General features: G+C 48.0%; 2 protein-coding genes across 10 annotated transcripts in view; one reads left to right on the top strand and one right to left on the bottom strand.

Annotated features, from left to right (window-relative positions):
• Positions 1 to 6,930, top strand: part of LOC129811528 (rho guanine nucleotide exchange factor TIAM2-like) — a 110,317-nt gene extending 103,387 nt beyond the window's left edge. For all 4 annotated transcript variants that reach the window (XM_055862912.1, XM_055862910.1, XM_055862911.1 and 1 more), the window contains 8 exons: positions 2,043 to 2,222; positions 2,892 to 3,010; positions 3,375 to 3,483; positions 3,827 to 3,885; positions 3,966 to 4,068; positions 4,258 to 4,345; positions 4,616 to 4,761; positions 4,937 to 6,930. In XM_055862912.1, coding sequence (XP_055718887.1) covers positions 2,043 to 2,222; positions 2,892 to 3,010; positions 3,375 to 3,483; positions 3,827 to 3,885; positions 3,966 to 4,068; positions 4,258 to 4,345; positions 4,616 to 4,761; positions 4,937 to 5,580 — 1,448 coding nt within the window. In that variant the 3' untranslated portion in view covers positions 5,581 to 6,930. The remainder of the gene's footprint in view (positions 1 to 2,042; positions 2,223 to 2,891; positions 3,011 to 3,374; positions 3,484 to 3,826; positions 3,886 to 3,965; positions 4,069 to 4,257; positions 4,346 to 4,615; positions 4,762 to 4,936) is intronic.
• A 182-nt stretch (positions 6,931 to 7,112) lies between these two features.
• Positions 7,113 to 19,372, bottom strand: part of LOC129811529 (dimethyladenosine transferase 1, mitochondrial-like) — a 35,722-nt gene continuing 23,462 nt past the window's right edge. For all 6 annotated transcript variants that reach the window (XM_055862914.1, XM_055862917.1, XM_055862916.1 and 3 more), the window contains 2 exons: positions 9,045 to 9,172; positions 7,113 to 8,238 (listed from right to left, as the gene is read on the bottom strand). In XM_055862914.1, coding sequence (XP_055718889.1) covers positions 7,902 to 8,238; positions 9,045 to 9,172 — 465 coding nt within the window. In that variant the 3' untranslated portion in view covers positions 7,113 to 7,901. The remainder of the gene's footprint in view (positions 8,239 to 9,044; positions 9,173 to 19,372) is intronic.

Here is a 19,372-nt window from a genome sequence, read left to right as displayed (position 1 = left end):
CAGTCCATCAGAGCAGAGCATAACCCAGTCCATCAGAGCATAACCCAGTCCATCAGAGCATAACCCAGTCCATCAGAGCATAACCCAGTCCATCAGAGCATAACCCAGTCCATCAGAGCATAGCACAACCCAGTCCATCAGAGCAGAGCACAACCCAGTCCATCAGAGCAGAGCATAACCCAGTCCATCAGAGCATAACCCAGTCCATCAGAGCAGAGCATAACCCAGTCCATCAGAGCATAACCCAGTCCATCAGAGCATAACCCAGTCCATCAGAGCATAACCCAGTCCATCAGAGCATAACCCAGTCCATCAGAGCATAACCCAGTCCATCAGAGCATAACCCAGTCCATCAGAGCATAACCCAGTCCATCAGAGCACAGCATAACCCAGTCCATCAGAGCACAGCATAACCCAGTCCATCAGAGCACAGCATAACCCAGTCCATCAGAGCACAGCATAACCCAGTCCATCAGAGCATAACCCAGTCCATCAGAGCATAACCCAGTCCATCAGAGCATAACCCAGTCCATCAGAGCATAACCCAGTCCATCAGAGCATAACCCAGTCCATCAGAGCATAACCCAGTCCATCAGAGCATAACCCAGTCCATCAGAGCAGAGCATAACCCAGTCCATCAGAGCAGAGCATAACCCAGTCCATCAGAGCATAACCCAGTCCAGCAGAGCATAACCCAGTCCAGCAGAGCATAACCCAGTCCAGCAGAGCATAACCCAGTCCATCAGAGCATAACCCAGTCCATCAGAGCATAACCCAGTCCATCAGAGCATAACCCAGTCCATCAGAGCATAACCCAGTCCATCAGAGCATAACCCAGTCCATCAGAGCATAACCCAGTCCATCAGAGCATAACCCAGTCCATCAGAGCATAACCCAGTCCATCAGAGCATAACCCAGTCCATCAGAGCATAACCCAGTCCATCAGAGCATAACCCAGTCCATCAGAGCACAGCATAACCCAGTCCATCAGAGCATAACCCAGTCCATCAGAGCAGAGCACAACCCAGTCCATCAGAGCACAGCATAACCCAGTCCATCAGAGCACAGTCCAGTCCATCAGAGCACAGTCCAGTCCATCAGAGCACAACCCAGTCCATCAGAGCACAGTCCAGCTCAGTACAACAAAGCCTAGCACAGCGGAGCCCAACACAACTGAACGAGGGCGTTCACAGAGAATCTGTGGGTGTCTGTCAGCGGTTCTAGTAATTACACATTCTCGCTCTGCCAACGTGGTGCCGGGCCAATGTGGTACTGGGCCCCTTCTCGCTACGCATACACTTTTTGTGTTTACTCGTTTACTCATTAATTGCCTGCCAATTACTGTGTGAAGTGTCAATGCAGCTGCCTGTCTCTGTGGCTCAGAGTGCTATAATTAATACTCTAATGGCCTCTCAATCCTTTCACACATGAGACACACAGCGAGGTGGCAAGAAATGTCTACACCTGACCTCCAGGATGCCTCTCAATGTGTTACAATACTACACTGTTCTTGATTTGGACTGAAATAGGTGCCGGTACTCATTTTGGGTGCCAGTATTGTTTATATTTAGGTGCAGGAGCTCCACAATACCTTTGAGCTAATATTCTATGAGAGGAACAGGAGCTCAAGCAGTAGAACATTTGAGGTGCCGGTCCTCTGCTCTGGTGAGCTCCTGCCCAAGCCTAGACCACACAGCACCCACTATTAGACATCTCTCCTCGCTATGCACACTGTGAATGAAAATCACTGCTGTGGTTGTTTTGAATCATAGTGTCTTTTGAATGGTATTGTTTGCAATGGAGTGGCAGTCTCATGTCCAAACCATGTTTTACAGTAGCTACCTGCAGTGTTGCCATTTTACTGCAGTGGTGAGGAGTAGCCTATACTGCCCCCATGTGGACAAGTATTATTGCACCAAGATAGTGGTGGGTCTATTTAGCATCACTAGGCACAGTCCTCCAAGCGTGCTACAGAATGAAAGATGTGACTGAACAACTTACATGTACAGGGCTTGGTAAATAAGTCTGTTTGTCGTCTACAGCTAAGACTGATTGGTCCTTTAAGGAGTTCCTGGCTGCGAGGAACCCTACGAAGCAGCACTCCTCAACCCTGGAGTCCTACCTGATCAAGCCAGTCCAGAGAGTGTTGAAATACCCTCTACTGCTCCGAGAGCTGGTTTCTCTCACTGACACAGACAGCGAGGAGCACTACCACCTCACAGGTAACTTGAAGACTCACACACAGTCAGCGAGGAGCACTACCACCTCACAGGTAACTTGAAGACTCACACACAGACACAGACAGCGAGGAGCACTACCACCTCACAGGTAACTTGAAGACTCACACACAGACACAGACAGCGAGGAGCACTACCACCTCACAGGTAACTTGAAGACTCACACACAGACACAGACAGCGAGGAGCACTACCACCTCACAGGTAACTTGAAGACTCACACACAGACACAGACAGCGAGGAGCACTACCACCTCACAGGTAACTTGAAGACTCACACACAGACACAGACAGCGAGGAGCACTACCACCTCACAGGTAACTTGAAGACACACACAGACACAGACAGCGAGGAGCACTACCACCTCACAGGTAACTTGAAGACTCACACACAGACACAGACAGCGAGGAGCACTACCACCTCACAAGTAACTTGAAGACACACAGACACAGACAGCGAGGAGCACTACCACCTCACAGGTAACTTGAAGACTCACACACAGACACAGACAGCGAGGAGCACTACCACCTCACAGGTAACTTGAAGACTCACACACAGACACAGACAGCGAGGAGCACTACCACCTCACAGGTAACTTGAAGACTTAGACACAGACACAGACATTAACCCTTCCTTTCCCTCCTCTGTGCCCACAGAGGCCCTGAAGGCCATGGAGAAGGTGGCCAGCCACATCAATGAGATGCAGAAGATCTATGAGGACTATGGCTCTGTGTTTGACCAGCTGGTGGCAGAGCAGAGTGGCCCTGAGAAGGAGGTAACTCTACTGTAATGTACCCTGCGCTACCCTCTTCTTCCCTTACAGCAGCTTTCATCACTCTCACTTACATCTTCAATCTAGACACGTAGTTGGACCAACACCAGCACAGCCTGGATCTTCTGCACAACCACTAGGGGCAATTTAATATATTCATCCTAGTGATGTATATCTCTTACAGAAAACTGGTTGGAAATAGCCAAGTTCCCGTATAGATACTTCCTCTTTAGATACTCAACAATCACCCAACACAGAGAGAACATTTTTGTGCTAGATGAGTGGCACAGGTCCCTGTACAGATACAGTACTTACTATGTCCCTCACATACTGACTGTGGCCCATGGCCTTTCCTTCTCTCTCCCAGGTCACAGAGCTTACCATGGGAGAATTCCTCATGCATTCCTCTGTCGTCTGGCTCAACCCCCATCCTTCTCTGGGCCGCATGAGAAAGGACCCCGAGATGACTGTGTTTGGTGAGTTAGAAAGACACTGTACCGTTACTGCGGTATCATGGGAGAGAGTGTGCCTGGCCCTTGCCAGAGCCTGGTAGCAGTCTCTCTCAGCCTGGACTCCACTGGCTTAACACAAACACATGTAAACACAACACACATTTTATGGCTAGCTATTAGATAAATGTATTGTATATCCACAAAAATATGTTGCTGTTCAGTGTTATACCAGTATAGTTTGGGGTTTTATGGATACATTGTAGTGCCAATGTGCTGTAAACTCAGATCGAAAGTTTTCTGACAGGATGGATTCCTGTGTAAACTCTCAAAGTTGTGGTCAAAGTTTTCATTTCGTTTCTCTCATCAGTGTTCAAGAAGGCAGTGATACTTGTCTACAGGGAGAGCAACAAGCTCAAGAAGAAGATGGTGAGTTCTCTTTCATTTACTTTCATATGCCTTTGATGCCAGCAGTGCCTAACATCTCTCTCTCTCTCGTGTGTGAGCAGACCACCCCTCGCTTGGCACACTCCCATGGAGACCTGGACCCCTTCAAATTCCGCTGGCTCATCCCGCTTTCTGCACTGCAGGTCCGACTAGGCAACACTGCAGGTAAGAGACAGACAGACAGACAGACAGACAGACAGAGACACACACACACACACACACACACACCCCCCCCCCCCCCTCTTCTGGCTCTCATTAACTACCAGAGATCATATTCTCTTGGATATTGAGTCTTTTGAAACTAAATTTAGATGTCTTGATTAAAAGGATCTTCTCCAATCCCTTCCTCCTAAGGTACTGAGACTACCTGCATCTGGGAGCTGATACATACCAAGTCTGAACTGGAGGGAAGGCCAGAGACGGTCTTCCAGCTGTGTAGCAGGTAAGAGAGAGCAGTAGTTCTGACTGGATCTATAGCTCTGGTCCTTGAGGGCCACAGAGTATGCTGTTTTTTCTTTATCCTCTTAATCATAGACTACCTTCTACAAGGTCAGGGGTTGCATGGGCTCTAGCCAATCAGTTGTCCATTGAGTGTCTGGGGGAAATAAGCACCAGCAGGACTGTAGTCGCAGAGAAGTGGGACCCTCCTGTTGTAGACTGTGTGAATTAGCCCTGCTCTCTCAGAGCATGGTACCGCTGTTTCCCTCCACAGTGTCCCAGAATGCAAAGTGAACATCATCAAGGTCATCCGCTCCATCCTCCGGGAGAACGTCAGACGGAACATGCTCCCGGCCGAGATGAGGTGTAAGGAGCGCCTCACGCCTTTACGCAGCACCCTGCCCTCCTCTGCCAGGATAGGTGAGTTTCATCCCTTAAAATAACACTGCTTAGATTTTTTATCTTTAGACAACATGACCTTGACTTAAACCTTATAAGCACTCATTGACTTACTGTACATACAGTAGTGTTTGTGGCCAGATATTAGTGAATGTATTGCTCAGTTGGCAGCTGTCTCTCGCTCTCCCCCCACCAGGTTCATCCAGAGCCTCCTGGCTGTGTAAGCAGCCCCTGCTGGATCTCCCCACCCCAGCCAGCACACTCAAACCTGGCCAGCCTGACTCAGACGAGGGCAGCCTGAGCAGCGGCACCCACAGCTCCTCTGACGCTCCCCCAGCTGACGGTCCCACACAGCACAAGACACTGTCTACCCAAAAGGCCTGGTCTCGGGGAGGCCAGCGGCCCTCTGGCTTCAGCTCTGTGAAGGAGTCATACATCCTGAGTGATGAGGACGATGAGTTCAGTGAGGCTGGAGGGAGCTTCCCCTCCTGTGCCATTGAGGCCCAGTTTCTCAGTTTGAGGCTGTCAGAGGAGGCAGCTTCCTCCCGGGCGCCGGCCCCCCGCGTGCAGCCAGAGGGAGCAGAGGTGAACACCCCGGAGAGCCAGCCCAAACTTGTTCGGGGCCACTTCTGCCCAGTGAAGAGGAAAGGTAGCAGCCAGCGGGCGCTACTGAGTCTGAGGGAACACAGCCGTTCCCTGGACAGCCAGACGGACCTGGCAGCCATGGACCTCAGCGCTCTGCTGGAGAGAGAGTTCAGCGTACAGAGCCTCACCTCCGTGGTCAACGAGGACTGTTTCTACGACTCTACGGACACTGGCAGTGCCCCTAACTCCTCATAGGGTCAGGAATAGACCCAAGGAGAGCAGCCAAAGCTCTGCCCAGCGCCCGCTCCATGCCTTAGGGCATTGGAAACCCCTGGTTAGTTCTGTCCTAGTCCCAGGGTATCTGTTGTGCCTCAGCTCTGAAGTTAAACTGTGTTCCTTTTGAGAGCGTACAATTGGCATATCCCACTTGCTTAGGTATGCACGGGTGTAAAAGGAAAGATGAGCTACCTTTGGCTCAGCGACATGGTTGTCCCCATAGAGAGACGAGGCGACTCGGTCCCTGATAATTACTGCAATGAATCTGCTGAGCACTAATGTACAACTACGCTCCGCCTCCAGCCCTGCTCTTCTGTATATGCCTCTGCCCAGCGTTCTCAATAATATGAATTGGCTTCCTCTACTTGTCTCCTTTACATAGGTGAGAGTAATATAACGAATAGACTTTGTTCACCTTCCAGTTCATTCATGTCAGAGAAGAACGGCGATGAGAGGATTCCACTTTAGAGACTCACCCTAAGAGCTTCACTTAAACTCAGACTTCCTGAGCTGTAGGAAGTATATCTAAATCGACAGGAGAGGATGGAAATTGATTTTGTGACTTGCTGTACATTGTTTGCAAAATGTTTTTTTAACTAGGCAAGTCATTTAAGAACAAATTCTTATTTTTAATGATGGCCTAGGAACAGTGGGTTAACTGCCTTGTTCAGGGGCAGGACGACAGATTTTTACCTTGTCAGCTCGGGGATTCAATCTTGCAGCCTTTCGGTTACTAGTCCAACGCTCTAATCACTAGGCTTCCTGCTGCCCCTGTATTTGTACATCAAGTGGATTTTTGTTTTGAAAGAAATGTTTATTTATTGATTGTTGTAACTTTTTATTGCTTTGTAAAATACATATGGGGTTGGCTTGAATTGAAGAATCTGGTATGTTTCACCTAGTTAATGGTTTCCAGTGTATTGAAGTCATCCTCCCCCAGGAGTGTTGCTTACAATGTACATAGGCATTGTCAAAGTAAAAGGATTTCATTCAAATGTGTTGTCAACTTGCCCTGTTTGTAGCTCCCATACCCGAGTAGCTGGACTATAACTTCATTTGAATCTGTGATATTATTACACATACTGACATTGTACAGGTAGAAACAGCTGTAACTTGCAATAAATACACTATCTGGGATATTTTGTAAAGGTACTTCTTATTTAGCTCTTGAAGATGCTGTTGGGACATCCTATTATCTGACAACTCTTCACCACCACATACCCTCCCTCTCGGTTTGCCCTCAACTGTAAACATGCCTTTAATGCTAGCATACCAATGAATGTGAACCATAATGAACTGTTTTATAAATAAACATTTGTATCTGTGAGAGCAGGTTGTTTTATCCTGTTGTATTCCTAAGTCTGGCTTTGAGAATCTATATTCTTGTCTCCTTGACAGGTAAGATGAACGGTTTATTTCCAGCTCTATCCCAGTTGATGAAGCTGTCAGAGAAATTGAGAATCCTTGTTCTCTGCATTGGACCAACGTATAATGGAGGCAGGACAGAGTAGGAAGAAACATGTTGGTGTAATCTGTAGGAACATATTAATGAAACAGTAACATTGTTCCATCATCACTGACAAAACATTTCAAAACAGATGGCCAGCACTTTAACAAGACACTCAGGATTTTAGTAGCCCTATCAGGAGCTGCCAATTTTTCAACAGCACTTCCCACTCCACTCCACACCCCCAGTGAGTGAGACAAAAAGGAGGCGGAATGGCCTGAATACCATCAACGTGTTCTTATTCTCCAAATCGTCCTGAAAATGTTTCCGGACTCATTTCCCAGAGGACAAAGTCATATGGGAAAATCAGGATCAGAAGTAAGAACCAGGACATGGTGCGTGATGGGTTGAGCATTACAAACTCTTCTCACCACTTAAAACTCTCCTGCTGGTCATTTCACACACTGTTCTTCCTTTACAACTGGACTGGAGTGCCTGAGCTGTGTGTTAGCTACTCCAGTTTGGACCAATGCCAAATGTCCCCAACCCCAGCCAGTGTTCAGCTCTCCCCCGTTTCCACCACAGTCCCTCTCTATTCTATCACATCCGGGACACCAGAGATTCCCTGTGTCTCACCCAGCACCTCCAGGACACCAGAGATTCCCTGTGTCTCACCCGGGACACCAGAGATTCCCTGTGTCTCACCCAGCACCCCCGGGACACCAGAGATTCCCTGTGTCTCACCCAGCACCCCCGGGACACCAGAGATTCCCTGTGTCTCACTCAGCACCCCCGGGACACCAGAGAAATTGTGTTTAAAAATGCATGCGTGTGCCAGGTAGAAATGTTAGAGCTAAGAGCAGTCTGTTGTCTCGTCTCTAACAGAGACCATTAGGCACTCCTTCCCCTCGGTCCTCCTAGACTCTCTCTCTGTCCTCCTAGCTTCTCTCTCTGTCAGGGGCTGCTGAGTGCTGCTGCCTGATCGCCTGTTATGGTGTTTGAGTCTGAGTTCCTCTCTGAAGTCGTAGGTGAGGAGGCCCTGGTTCTCAGAGCAGAGGCGGCTGTAGGCGTGTGCCAGGGCTCTGATGTCAGGGATGGAGAGCTCCGTGGGGCGCAGGGTGGGGTCCACGTCTGCCTCATGCATCATCACCTTTGCCAGCTCCAGCCTCTCTGTCTCCGGGAACAGCATTCTGGGAAGAGAATGGGAAAAATCTCAGGGGGCTTCCGGTCCATAATGACCACTCATAGGTACAGTACAGGGCCAGATGGAATCTGCTGAGGCAATATGTCCACAAGCCTCCAGCTATCGTTTAGAAATAGAAAACAATTTAAATCAAACATGCTGCCACAAAGCGCATAAATTAATCATGTTGTGATTAAATATGCAGTGTTAAAAAGAAGATTCCATCAGACCATACTAACACTGTAGATGAAAGTAACTTAGAAAATTCAGATGTCATGTCATGTCCTCTCAGATCATTGGCCGTGGAACGGAGACGAGGAGAATAAACAATTGAAGACTTTCGACTAGAGATGTAGCCCCAGATGCCCTCAGCAACACCATGGGTTTTCACAGTAAGCATAATACAGAACCCAACTTCAAGAGCATCAGATCACATCGCAGCACCCACATACCCAGTACAGATGCTTCCTTAGTGCTTCAGTGCCAGGTAGCTCCTCTTCAAGCTGTTAAAGCTGTCTCTACCCGCTGCAGTTACATAAGTTATGTTATCATCTTCCTATGACACCCCAATGACTCATAATTGCTGTTCTCTTCTTTTGTTCTCCGGCCCTACACCCTGCCTACCTACACTCCTCACAGGCATGGATGGGACGGGGAGTGAGGGGGAGTGAGAGAGAGAGAGTCATGAGCAGTTTTGTATAGAGCTGGTCATGGATGAACTGAGAGTTCACTTAATGCGGCATGTAACAAAGAGTGTAGAGAGAGAGAGATTAAAGCGTGAACCGTAGCAGGAGGGGTAGAAATATTGCTTACTCGATTCCTTTGCGGCAGTGCTTTCTCCGGAATTGGAAGACATTCCTGACTACTTTCTCCACCAGCTTGAAGGGCTGCTTGATTTGGGGCTGAGCCAGAGGGGTGAAGTGCACCACCCCCACGTCCACCTACACACACACACACAAGCAGCAGGGGGTAAAATATATCTGTACGTAACACTGAAGGGGCAGATGAAGCAGCCACCTGGCCAGGCTCCGTAGACATCGCTCCCGAGTATACTACTAGTCAATGTCCAGTCTCTTGACAACAAGGTAGATGAAATTCGAGCAAGGGTTGCCTTCCAGAGAGACAGAGATTGTAATATTCTCTGTTTCATGGAAACATGGCTCTCTCGGGATATGTTGTCGGAATCGGTTCAGCCACCGGGCTTCTCCATGCATCGCGCCGACAGAGATAAACAACTCTCTGTGAAGAGGAAGGGCAGGGGTGTATGCTTTATGATTAACGACTCATGGTGTAATCATAACAACATACAGGAACTCAAGTCCTTCTGCTCACCAGATCTAGAATTCCTTACAATCAAGTGCCGACCATTCTACCTACCAAGAGAATTATCGTCAGTTATAGTCACAGCTGTGTACATTCCCCCTCAAGCAGACACCAAGCCGGCCATCGAGGAACTTCACTTGACTGTATGGAAACTGGAAACCATACATCTTGAGGCTGCATTTATTGTAGCTGGGGATTTTAACAAAGCAAATGAGAACAAGTCTACCTAAATTCTTCCAGCATATTGATTGCAATATGCGCATGCGCAATACCCTCGACCACTGCTACTCTAACTTCCGAGATGCATACAAAGCCCTCCCCCGTCCTCCCTTCGGCAAATCCGACCACGACGCCATCTTGCTCCTTCCGTCTTATAGGCAAAAACTCAAACAGGATGTACCAGTGACGAGAACCATTCAACGCTAGTCCGACCAATCGGAAGCTAATCTTCAAGATTGTATTGATCACGCAGACTGGAATATGTTCCGGTCAGCCTCAGAACACAACTGCGTAGCCATGCACGCCTCCAACTCAATCATCAAGTTTGCAGATGACACAACAGTAGTAGGCTTGATTACCAACAATGACGAGACAGCCTACAGGGAGGAGGTGAGGGCACTCTGAGTGTGGTGTCAGGAAAATAACCTCTCACTCAACGTCAACAAAACAAAGGAGATGATCGTGGACTTCAGGAAACAGCAGAGGGAGCACCCCCCTATCCACATCGACGGGACAGTAGTGGAGAGGGTAGAAAGTTAAGTTCCTCGGTGTACACATCACGGACAAACTGAAATGGTCCACCCACACAGACAGTGTGGTGAAGAAGGCACAACAGCACCTCTTCAACTTCAGGAGGCTGAAGACATTTGGCTTGTCACTCAAAACCCTGACAAACTTTTACAGATGCACAATCGAGAGCATCCTGTCGGGCTGTATCACAGCCTGGTATGGCAACTGCATCACCCTCAACTGCAAGGAACTCCAGAGGGTGGTGCGGTCTGCACAACGCATCACCGGGGGCAAACTACCTGCCCTCCATGACACCTACAGCACCCGATGTCACAGGAAGGCCAAAAAGATCATCAAGTACATCAACCACCCGAGCCACGGCCTGTTAACCCCGCTACCATCCAGAAGGCGAGGTCAGTACAGGTGCATCAAAGCTGGGACCGAGAGACTGAAAAACAGCTTCTATCTCAAGGCCATCAGACTGCTAAACAGCAATCACTAACTCAGAGGTTGCTGCCCACATTGAGACCCAATCACTGGATACTCTAAATAATGCCACTTTAATAATGCTTCATATTTTACATTACTCATATCACATGTATATACTGTATTTTATACAATCTATTGCACCTTGCCTATGCCGCTCGGCCATTGCTCATCCATGTATTCTCATTCACCCCTTTAGATTTGTGTGTATTAGGTAGTTGTTGGGGAATTGTTAGATGACTTGTTAGATATTACTGCACTGTCGGAACTAGAAGCACAAGCATTTCACTACACTCGCATTAACATCTGCTAACCATGTGTATGTGACCAATAAAATGTGATTTGAAGAAGATCCACTCATGGGAGCAAAGCGAGTGGAAGACGGGAAAGAGGGGGATGAAAAAACAGGTGACATGCGATGGATGGCAAGCCGGTTCCGGTTGCCACAGTAACACCTGTGCGAGGAAAAAGCCAGCCCTCTTCCTGTCACGCTGCCACTTAGCAGGCGCCGTTCAGAGAGCCTGATGAGACATGAGGTGACACGTTCAAACACACTTTTTCCCTTTATCTCTATTGTTTCTGAGGAGGAGTCCAGCGGCTTCAGCCTCAGACCCAGTGGAATGGAGGAACCAGGCAGGGAGACACAGGAGGCAGGGCTGGCCCAGAACACAGCTCTTCCTCGAGGCTCGTGTGGAATCCTGGCTGTGGTTCCCCTCTCAAGCCACCTCTCTGCCTCCCGATCCCGCTGTCAGAGCTAAGCTGATATGACAAACAGTTGAAGTAATCATGCCAGAATCAGCAAAGCCTAGTCCTACTCAGAGCTCTCTCCTCCTCCCAAACTCACCCTCATTCTCTCTCCCTCACTGGGTCTTTCTCTGCTTGTCCATCCTCTCTCAAAGGGTAATAAAGGGATTGTGCTCAAAGACCCACAACACACAAAAAGGACAACTCTTCTTTAGGTGGATCTGTGAATGTGCAGTAGGAGGGAAGGCTGCCTCCCTCATATGAGACTACCAGGGGGTCTAATGCAGTGACCCCCCCCTCCTCACCTCTCAGATCAGGAGGGGGGTCTAATGCAGTGATCTCACCTCTCAGATCAGGAGGGGGGTCTAATGCAGTGACCCCCCCTCCTCACCTCTCAGATCAGGAGGGGGGTCTAATGCAGTGACCCCCCCTCCTCACCTCTCAGATCAGGAGGGGGGTCTAATGCAGTAACCCCCCCTCACCTCTCAGATCAGGAGGGGGTCTAATGCAGTGACCCCCCCTCCTCACCTCTCAGATCAGGAGGGGGTCTAATGCAGTGACCCCCCCTCCTCACCTCTCAGATCAGGAGGGGGGTCTAATGCAGTAACCCCCCCTCCTCACCTCTCAGATCAGGAGGGGGTCTAATGCAGTAACCCCCCCTCACCTCTCAGATCAGGAGGGGGTCTAATGCAGTGACCCCCCCTCCTCACCTCTCAGATCAGGAGGGGGGTCTAATGCAGTGACCCCCCCTCCTCACCTCTCAGATCAGGAGGGGGGTCTAATGCAGTGACCCCCCCCCCTCCTCACCTCTCAGATCAGGAGGGGGGTCTAATGCAGTGACCCTCCTCACCTCTCAGATCAGGAAGGGGTCTAATGCAGTAACCCCTCACCGATCAGGAGGGGGGTCTATTGCAGTAACCCCCCCTCCTCACCTCTCAGATCAGGAAGGGATCTAATGCAGTAACCCCCCCTCCTCACCTCTCAGATCAGGAAGGGGTCTAATGCAGTGACCCCCCCTCACCTCTCAGATCAGGAAGGGGTCTAATGCAGTAACCCCCCCCTCACCTCTCAGATCAGGAAGGGGTCTAATGCAGTGACCCCCCCTCGCCTCTCAGATCAGGAGGGGGTCTAATGCAGTGACCCCCCCCCCCTCACCTCAGGAAGGGGTCTAATGCAGTAACCCCCCCTCACCTCTCAGATCAGGAAGGGATCTAATGCAGTAACCCCCCCTCACCTCTCAGATCAGGAAGGGGTCTAATGCAGTGACCCCCCCTCACCTCTCAGATCAGGAAGGGGTCTAATGCAGTAACCCCCCCTCACCTCTCAGATCAGGAAGGGGTCTAATGCAGTGACCCCCCCTCGCCTCTCAGATCAGGAAGGGGTCTAATGCAGTGACCCCCCCCTCACCTCTCAGATCAGGAAGGGGTCTAATGCAGTAACCCCCCCTCCTCACCTCTCAGATCAGGAAGGGGTCTAATGCAGTGACCCCCCCTCACCTCTCAGATCAGGAAGGGGTCTAATGCAGTAACCCCCCCTCCTCACCTCTAGATCAGGAGCCAGACCTACAGCTCAGTCTGAGAAGTGAAGTGGAGCTATGGACCAATGACACAGCAGCACCAGTGAGACACTGGTCAACAGAGCGGAGCATTGTAGCCTGCCTAGCTGCCTGCCTTCACCTGGTAATAACCTTGTTTCTCTGGTGTGAACGCCACTCAAGGCGACCACTGACTGACTGACTGACTTGACTGGCTATGGGGAGCAGCGGTAGCTCACTTCTCTGTCCACAGGGAGAGGAGAGGTGGTGCAGGGAGAGGAGAGGTGGTGCAGGGAGAGGAGAGGTGGTGCAGGGAGAGGAGAGGTGGTGCAGGGAGAGGAGAGGAGGTGCAGCATCAGTCTGGGGAGGTGGAAACCACAACGCTGCCAGAAGGAGACGACAGTCTGGACACACACAGACATTTCCAGGTATGTGAAAGAGGATACAGAAGGTACAATACGAGGCAGAGTATACAGAGCGGACGAATAGAAAACAGGAAAAAACACACACAGTTATGTGGGTGCGAGGGTGTTTCATTTACAGCAGAGCTCTTCTGTTGAGACAACCTGCCCTAAAGAACTACCTCCACAGCAGCATCTTTGCGTCTGTGGGGGTTGTGACTCACCAGACTATACCCTCCTTTGTTATTCTGGGCTAGGGAAGGGGAAGGGCAGGATAATTGGGTGAGGATAACTAAAGTGATCCAAGGATGTGATGGAGCCTTTCTAATGAGCTGTTTAGATTCTCTCCCTCCCGTGCCATGCTGCAGCGTCTGGCTGGGCTTGTAAACCAGGACCGCTATCTACTATCTCATCTGATCTATAGCTCTGTATGTTACTGCCTGCCTTACCGGCTGCCTGCTTGCCTGCCTGCCTTACCGGCTGCCTGCCTGCCTGCCTTACCGGCTGCCTGCCTTACTGGCTGCCTGCCTGCCCGACCGCAGTGGCCTGGGACACCACTGCTAGACTGGAGCCTACTTGTCAGAGCAGCCAGCTATATTGTAGTCTATAGGAGTACAACGAACTCCTGGGCTGCTCACATCACTATCAGTTGTAGGAAGACGAGAGGGTTTTGGACACCAGTTACAGTAGACTTTCAGGGCAGGGAGAAGAAGCACTACATTGCTTTGTGATATACTGGGACTGAAAAGAGTAACTGTGACAGGAGCTATCATCAGAGATGGACTCATCTGCATCAATTTGGCGGAACAAGGCTGACATGAGGAAAATCAATTCTTCCACCTGTCACCTCAACATGCTAGGATGATTTGGGTGAGAAGCAATCTCATACCTTGGTACTGCAGTGTGCCTTTATCAAAGCACACACCCAGAGTGATGCAGCATCAACCCACCATCTGGTCTGGCCAGGTAACACAAAATAATGCCTTTCATTTCACTCCTGGAGTAATTAGGTAATTTTATATTCCGCACTTCATCAGTGGGATGATTGGAATGTAAATAGAACTTCATGTTGTAACGAACATGTATTTTAACAGGGAAGCAAATCATAATCCCTAATGATTTATAGATAAATTGCACTACTCTAAATTGGCTTATTATATAAGGATCTACATATAAATGATCCTGCCCTCTCCATGGCTAATTTAGTCTGACTCTTTTAAACAAAGACTTCAAACATTTACAGAGACTTAACCTACTTTTCCTCTTGCACACTAATACTGAATAATCATAACTGAACTTTAACACTTTATTTGAATCCTAGTTGTTTTCCACAGGTCTGCCTTTGTCCCCCTCGACGACCGTGACCCAACTCATCTCAGTAATATGGAGTCAGGCACACATCCATATTAACACATACATTTCCCTATTTCATCTCTATGACCTGGGAGCTCTGCAGGAACTCTATTACACTGGCCTTGCCCTGTAGCTCTCCAAATCCTCTTGTCCATTTCTACCTTCCACTCCTTTTTCCCGAGCCCTCTCTCTACCCAATGTTGTGTGAGCAGTAATTTGTCATCTCCCTCTGAGCGTAACCAAGATGAGACGGCAGGCCCTCAGGGTGGCTAGCCGATACCTCCTGAGCAACCCGCATTTCCCCTTACGTAACTGCTGCAGGTTCTGAGGGGGGAGCAAGGAACAATGGAATACACAGCTGTGGAATACAGAAAGTAAAATACAATAAAAAGGAAGATTCTTCCGAGGGGAAAGAGATGCATTAATCATAACAAAACCATCAGAAGACCACCTCCATTACAACAGAAGACCACCTCCATTACAACAGGAGACAACCTCCATTACAACAGAAGACAACCTCCATTACATCAGAAGACAACCTCCATTACAACAGGAGACAACCTCCATTACAACAGGAGACAACCTCCATTACAACAGGAGACAACCTTCATTACAACAGGAGACAACCTCCATTACAACAGGAGACAACCTCCATTACATCAGAAGACAACCTCCATTACAACAGGAGACAACCTCCATTTCAACAGGAGACAACCTCCATTACATCAGAAGACAACCTCCATTACATCAGAAGACAACCTCCATTACATCAGAAGACAACCTCCATTACAACAGGAGACAACCTCCATTTCAACAGGAGACAACCTCCATTACAACAGGAGACAACCTCCATTACAACAGGAGACAACCTCCATTACAACAGGAGACAACCTCCATTACAACAGAAGACAACCTCCATTACATCAGAAGACAACCTCCATTACATCAGAAGACAACCTCCATTACATCAGAAGACAACCTCCATTACATCAGAAGACAACCTCCATTACATCAGAAGACAACCTCCATTACATCAGAAGACAACCTCCATTACATCAGAAGACAACCTCCATTACATCAGAAGACAACCTCCATTACAACAGAAGACAACCTCCATTACAACAGAAGACAACCTCCATTACAACAGGAGACAACCTCCATTACAACAGGAGACAACCTCCATTACAACAGGAGACAACCTCCATTACAACAGGAGACAACCTCCATTACAACAGGAGACAACCTCCATTACAACAGGAGACAACCTCCATTACAACAGGAGACAACCTCCATTACAACAGGAGACAACCTCCATTACAACAGAAGACAACCTCCATTACAACAGAAGACAACCTCCATTACAACAGAAGACAACCTCCATTACAACAGAAGACAACCTCCATTACAACAGAAGACCACCTCCATTACAACAGAAGACCACCTCCATTACAACAGAAGACCACCTCCATTACAACAGAAGACCACCTCCATTACAACAGAAGACAACCTCCATTACATCAGAAGACAACCTCCATTACAACAGAAGACAACCTCCATTACAACAGAAGACAACCTCCATTACAACAGAAGACAACCTCCATTACAACAGAAGACAACCTCCATTACAACAGGAGACAACCTCCATTACAACAGAAGACAACCTCCATTACAACAGAAGACAACCTCCATTACAACAGGAGACAACCTCCATTACAACAGAAGACAACCTCCATTACAACAGGAGACAACCTCCATTACAACAGGAGACAACCTCCATTACAACAGGAGACAACCTCCATTACAACAGAAGACCACCTCCATTACAACAGAAGACCACCTCCATTACAACAGAAGACCACCTCCATTACAACAGAAGACCACCTCCATTACAACAGAAGACCACCTCCATTACAACAGAAGACAACCTCCATTACATCAGAAGACAACCTCCATTACATCAGAAGACAACCTCCATTACAACAGAAGACAACCTCCATTACAACAGAAGACAACCTCCATTACAACAGGAGACAACCTCCATTACAACAGAAGACAACCTCCATTACAACAGGAGACAACCTCCATTACAACAGGAGACAACCTCCATTACAACAGGAGACAACCTCCATTACAACAGGAGACAACCTCCATTACAACAGAAGACAACCTCCATTACAACAGGAGACAACCTCCATTACAACAGAAGACAACCTCCATTACAACAGGAGACAACCTCCATTACAACAGGAGACAACCTCCATTACAACAGGAGACAACCTCCATTACAACAGAAGACAACCTCCATTTTACATTTATTTAACTAGGACAGTCAGTTAAGAACAAATTCTTATTTTCAATGACGGCCTAGGAACAGTGGGTTAATTGCCTTGTTCAGGGGCAGAACGACAGATTTTTACCTTGTCAGCTCGGGGATTTTATCTTGCAACCTTTCGGTTACTAGTGCTCTAACCAATGCTCTAACCACTGGGCTACCTGCTGCCCCATTACATCAGAAGCACAGATGAACAGGACAGGCACTTAGGAGGAATAGGCACTAGGCAAGCTTAAGCTATGGGCAACTCTTGCTAGATGGTGCCAGTGTTTCCCACACTCTCAGAACAGCCCTGGGCACACAGCACAGGCAAACCAAGAACACATCCTGATCCACACCCATCTTCTTCTCCGGTCCTCTGAATTGTTTTCCAAAGGAAAACTCTCCAACTCTACAGTCAAGAATGCCACTAGGTGAAATGAAGAATTCCACTAGGTCAGAAGAGAGATTAGGACTGTGGATAAAATATGCCTACTAAACAAACAGAAAACAGAATCTATGCTGTTTTTACATGACATTAAAAATAACTCAAATGTCTGACCACTTGGTACATTTGGTAGTAAATCTTAAGAGAAAAAATGCAGGCCCTAAATCAAACCAACCCTGGGTAATTTCACATCGTGTCACAACTGTTTTCCCCCTGATGGTTTACAAATGTTCTCCATGTTGAAAATGGGTATGCCCATACATGGAACAAGATTGTGTTGACAGCTACAGATGACACCTCCGACCGTAACGTTAAATAACAAGGCTTTAAAAAAATGATGAGCACAAAACCAATTAAACCACGAAATAAAGAATATGCAAATTGAACAATAAAATCCCTCATCTCATGAATGGACAATCTTTGTGTCCAGCCATGCCTTGGAGCTATAACATGGAGGACTGGGCTACAGTCATAAAACAAGGAGCCATGCTTATAATAGCCTGCCATGTCTTCACACATCTGCACTCCCTGGGTACATGTTAACTGTGGTTTCCTCACCTCCCTCTCCCATCCCTGTTATTTATTTCCCAACAGAACATCACTAGCATCAAGGATCTTGTCAGTAAAAACACACTCAAACACAGTACAGTGCTTAAATACTGTGGCTATTTCTCCTTCTGCAGCAGCTGCCCACGAGGGCCTGGAGTATGAAGTCTGAAAGGTCAGCAGCCAAACAACTCAGGTAATACGTTGTGTGTGTGTGTGTGTGTGTGTTATTGTGTTGGTGATGTCATATCTGTGGAAATAGTCTCTGAGGGGTTATCTTGGGGGATTCAACAGAGGTAGATCATTGGACCAAATTAAACAAACAGATCAATCACCAACCCAATCAATCACTTAGCAGATATACCTGCCACCTCCATTTTGGTCATTACTGGTGTTGAGAGAGAGAGGTCATTCTCCTGAAACTGGCTGTTTATGATGATCTTGCCCATGCAGCAAAATTATGGAAACACACATCTGCGTTATCAAGGCTATCACGTCTATTAGCCAAGTCTGTTTTTCGCATCTCTTTGTCATTCATGAATCAAGGCCGTCCTGCCTGCCCCTCCCTTCCCCTACTAGACGTCCTCTGCAGAGGGGACTGGAGGAGCGATGAGAGGAGGGTAGCAGCTGTGAGTTTAGTCTCCCACTGAGTGGTTGCTGATGCTGACTGCTCTAGGGAGCGTCCGTTTTGACATAGTGGACCCGCTACCACATAAATAAAAGAAAAACACTGCCAGAACAGCCCCTACCACCTGCTTGGAGTAGGTTTTCTTCATATGGTTATTATTGTAGAAGTGTCATTGTGTTATTATTGTAAGCCTATTATTTGGTGCCCAATGTGTATCTAGTAATTCAATCTATATAGTTCAGGATCTACATTAACATGTGTTCATTAGGCTAGATTATAGATCTGACCTGGGGTTGTAGGTGTAGGTAAAACAATGTTGAATAAATTATATTTCCCAGGGTGCAATGGGTTATTCATATTATTTGTATAGTTGAAAGAAACGCAGCGACGTGGTTATGGAAAGTTATTCGGGTCTCTCTGGTTAGATAGATACATTGGCCAAAGTTGTCATTTCTTTAGCTTAAACATTTTGGAGACTGGAGGTAAGCCCACTGAAGCAGAACTGTTATGATATCTGTGTAATTATGAAAGCAGGTGTATCTGTCATTAGGCTAACATTTAATTGCTAGCTACCTCGGGTTAGCTACGGCTAGGCTAACAGGGAGAATGAATATTGCCAAAAGTGTGCACATTGTTTC

This window comes from Salvelinus fontinalis, chromosome 15 (genome assembly GCF_029448725.1).
Source record: "Salvelinus fontinalis isolate EN_2023a chromosome 15, ASM2944872v1, whole genome shotgun sequence".
NCBI lineage: Eukaryota > Metazoa > Chordata > Actinopteri > Salmoniformes > Salmonidae > Salvelinus > Salvelinus fontinalis.
This window is presented reverse-complemented; position numbering and strand designations above follow the sequence as displayed.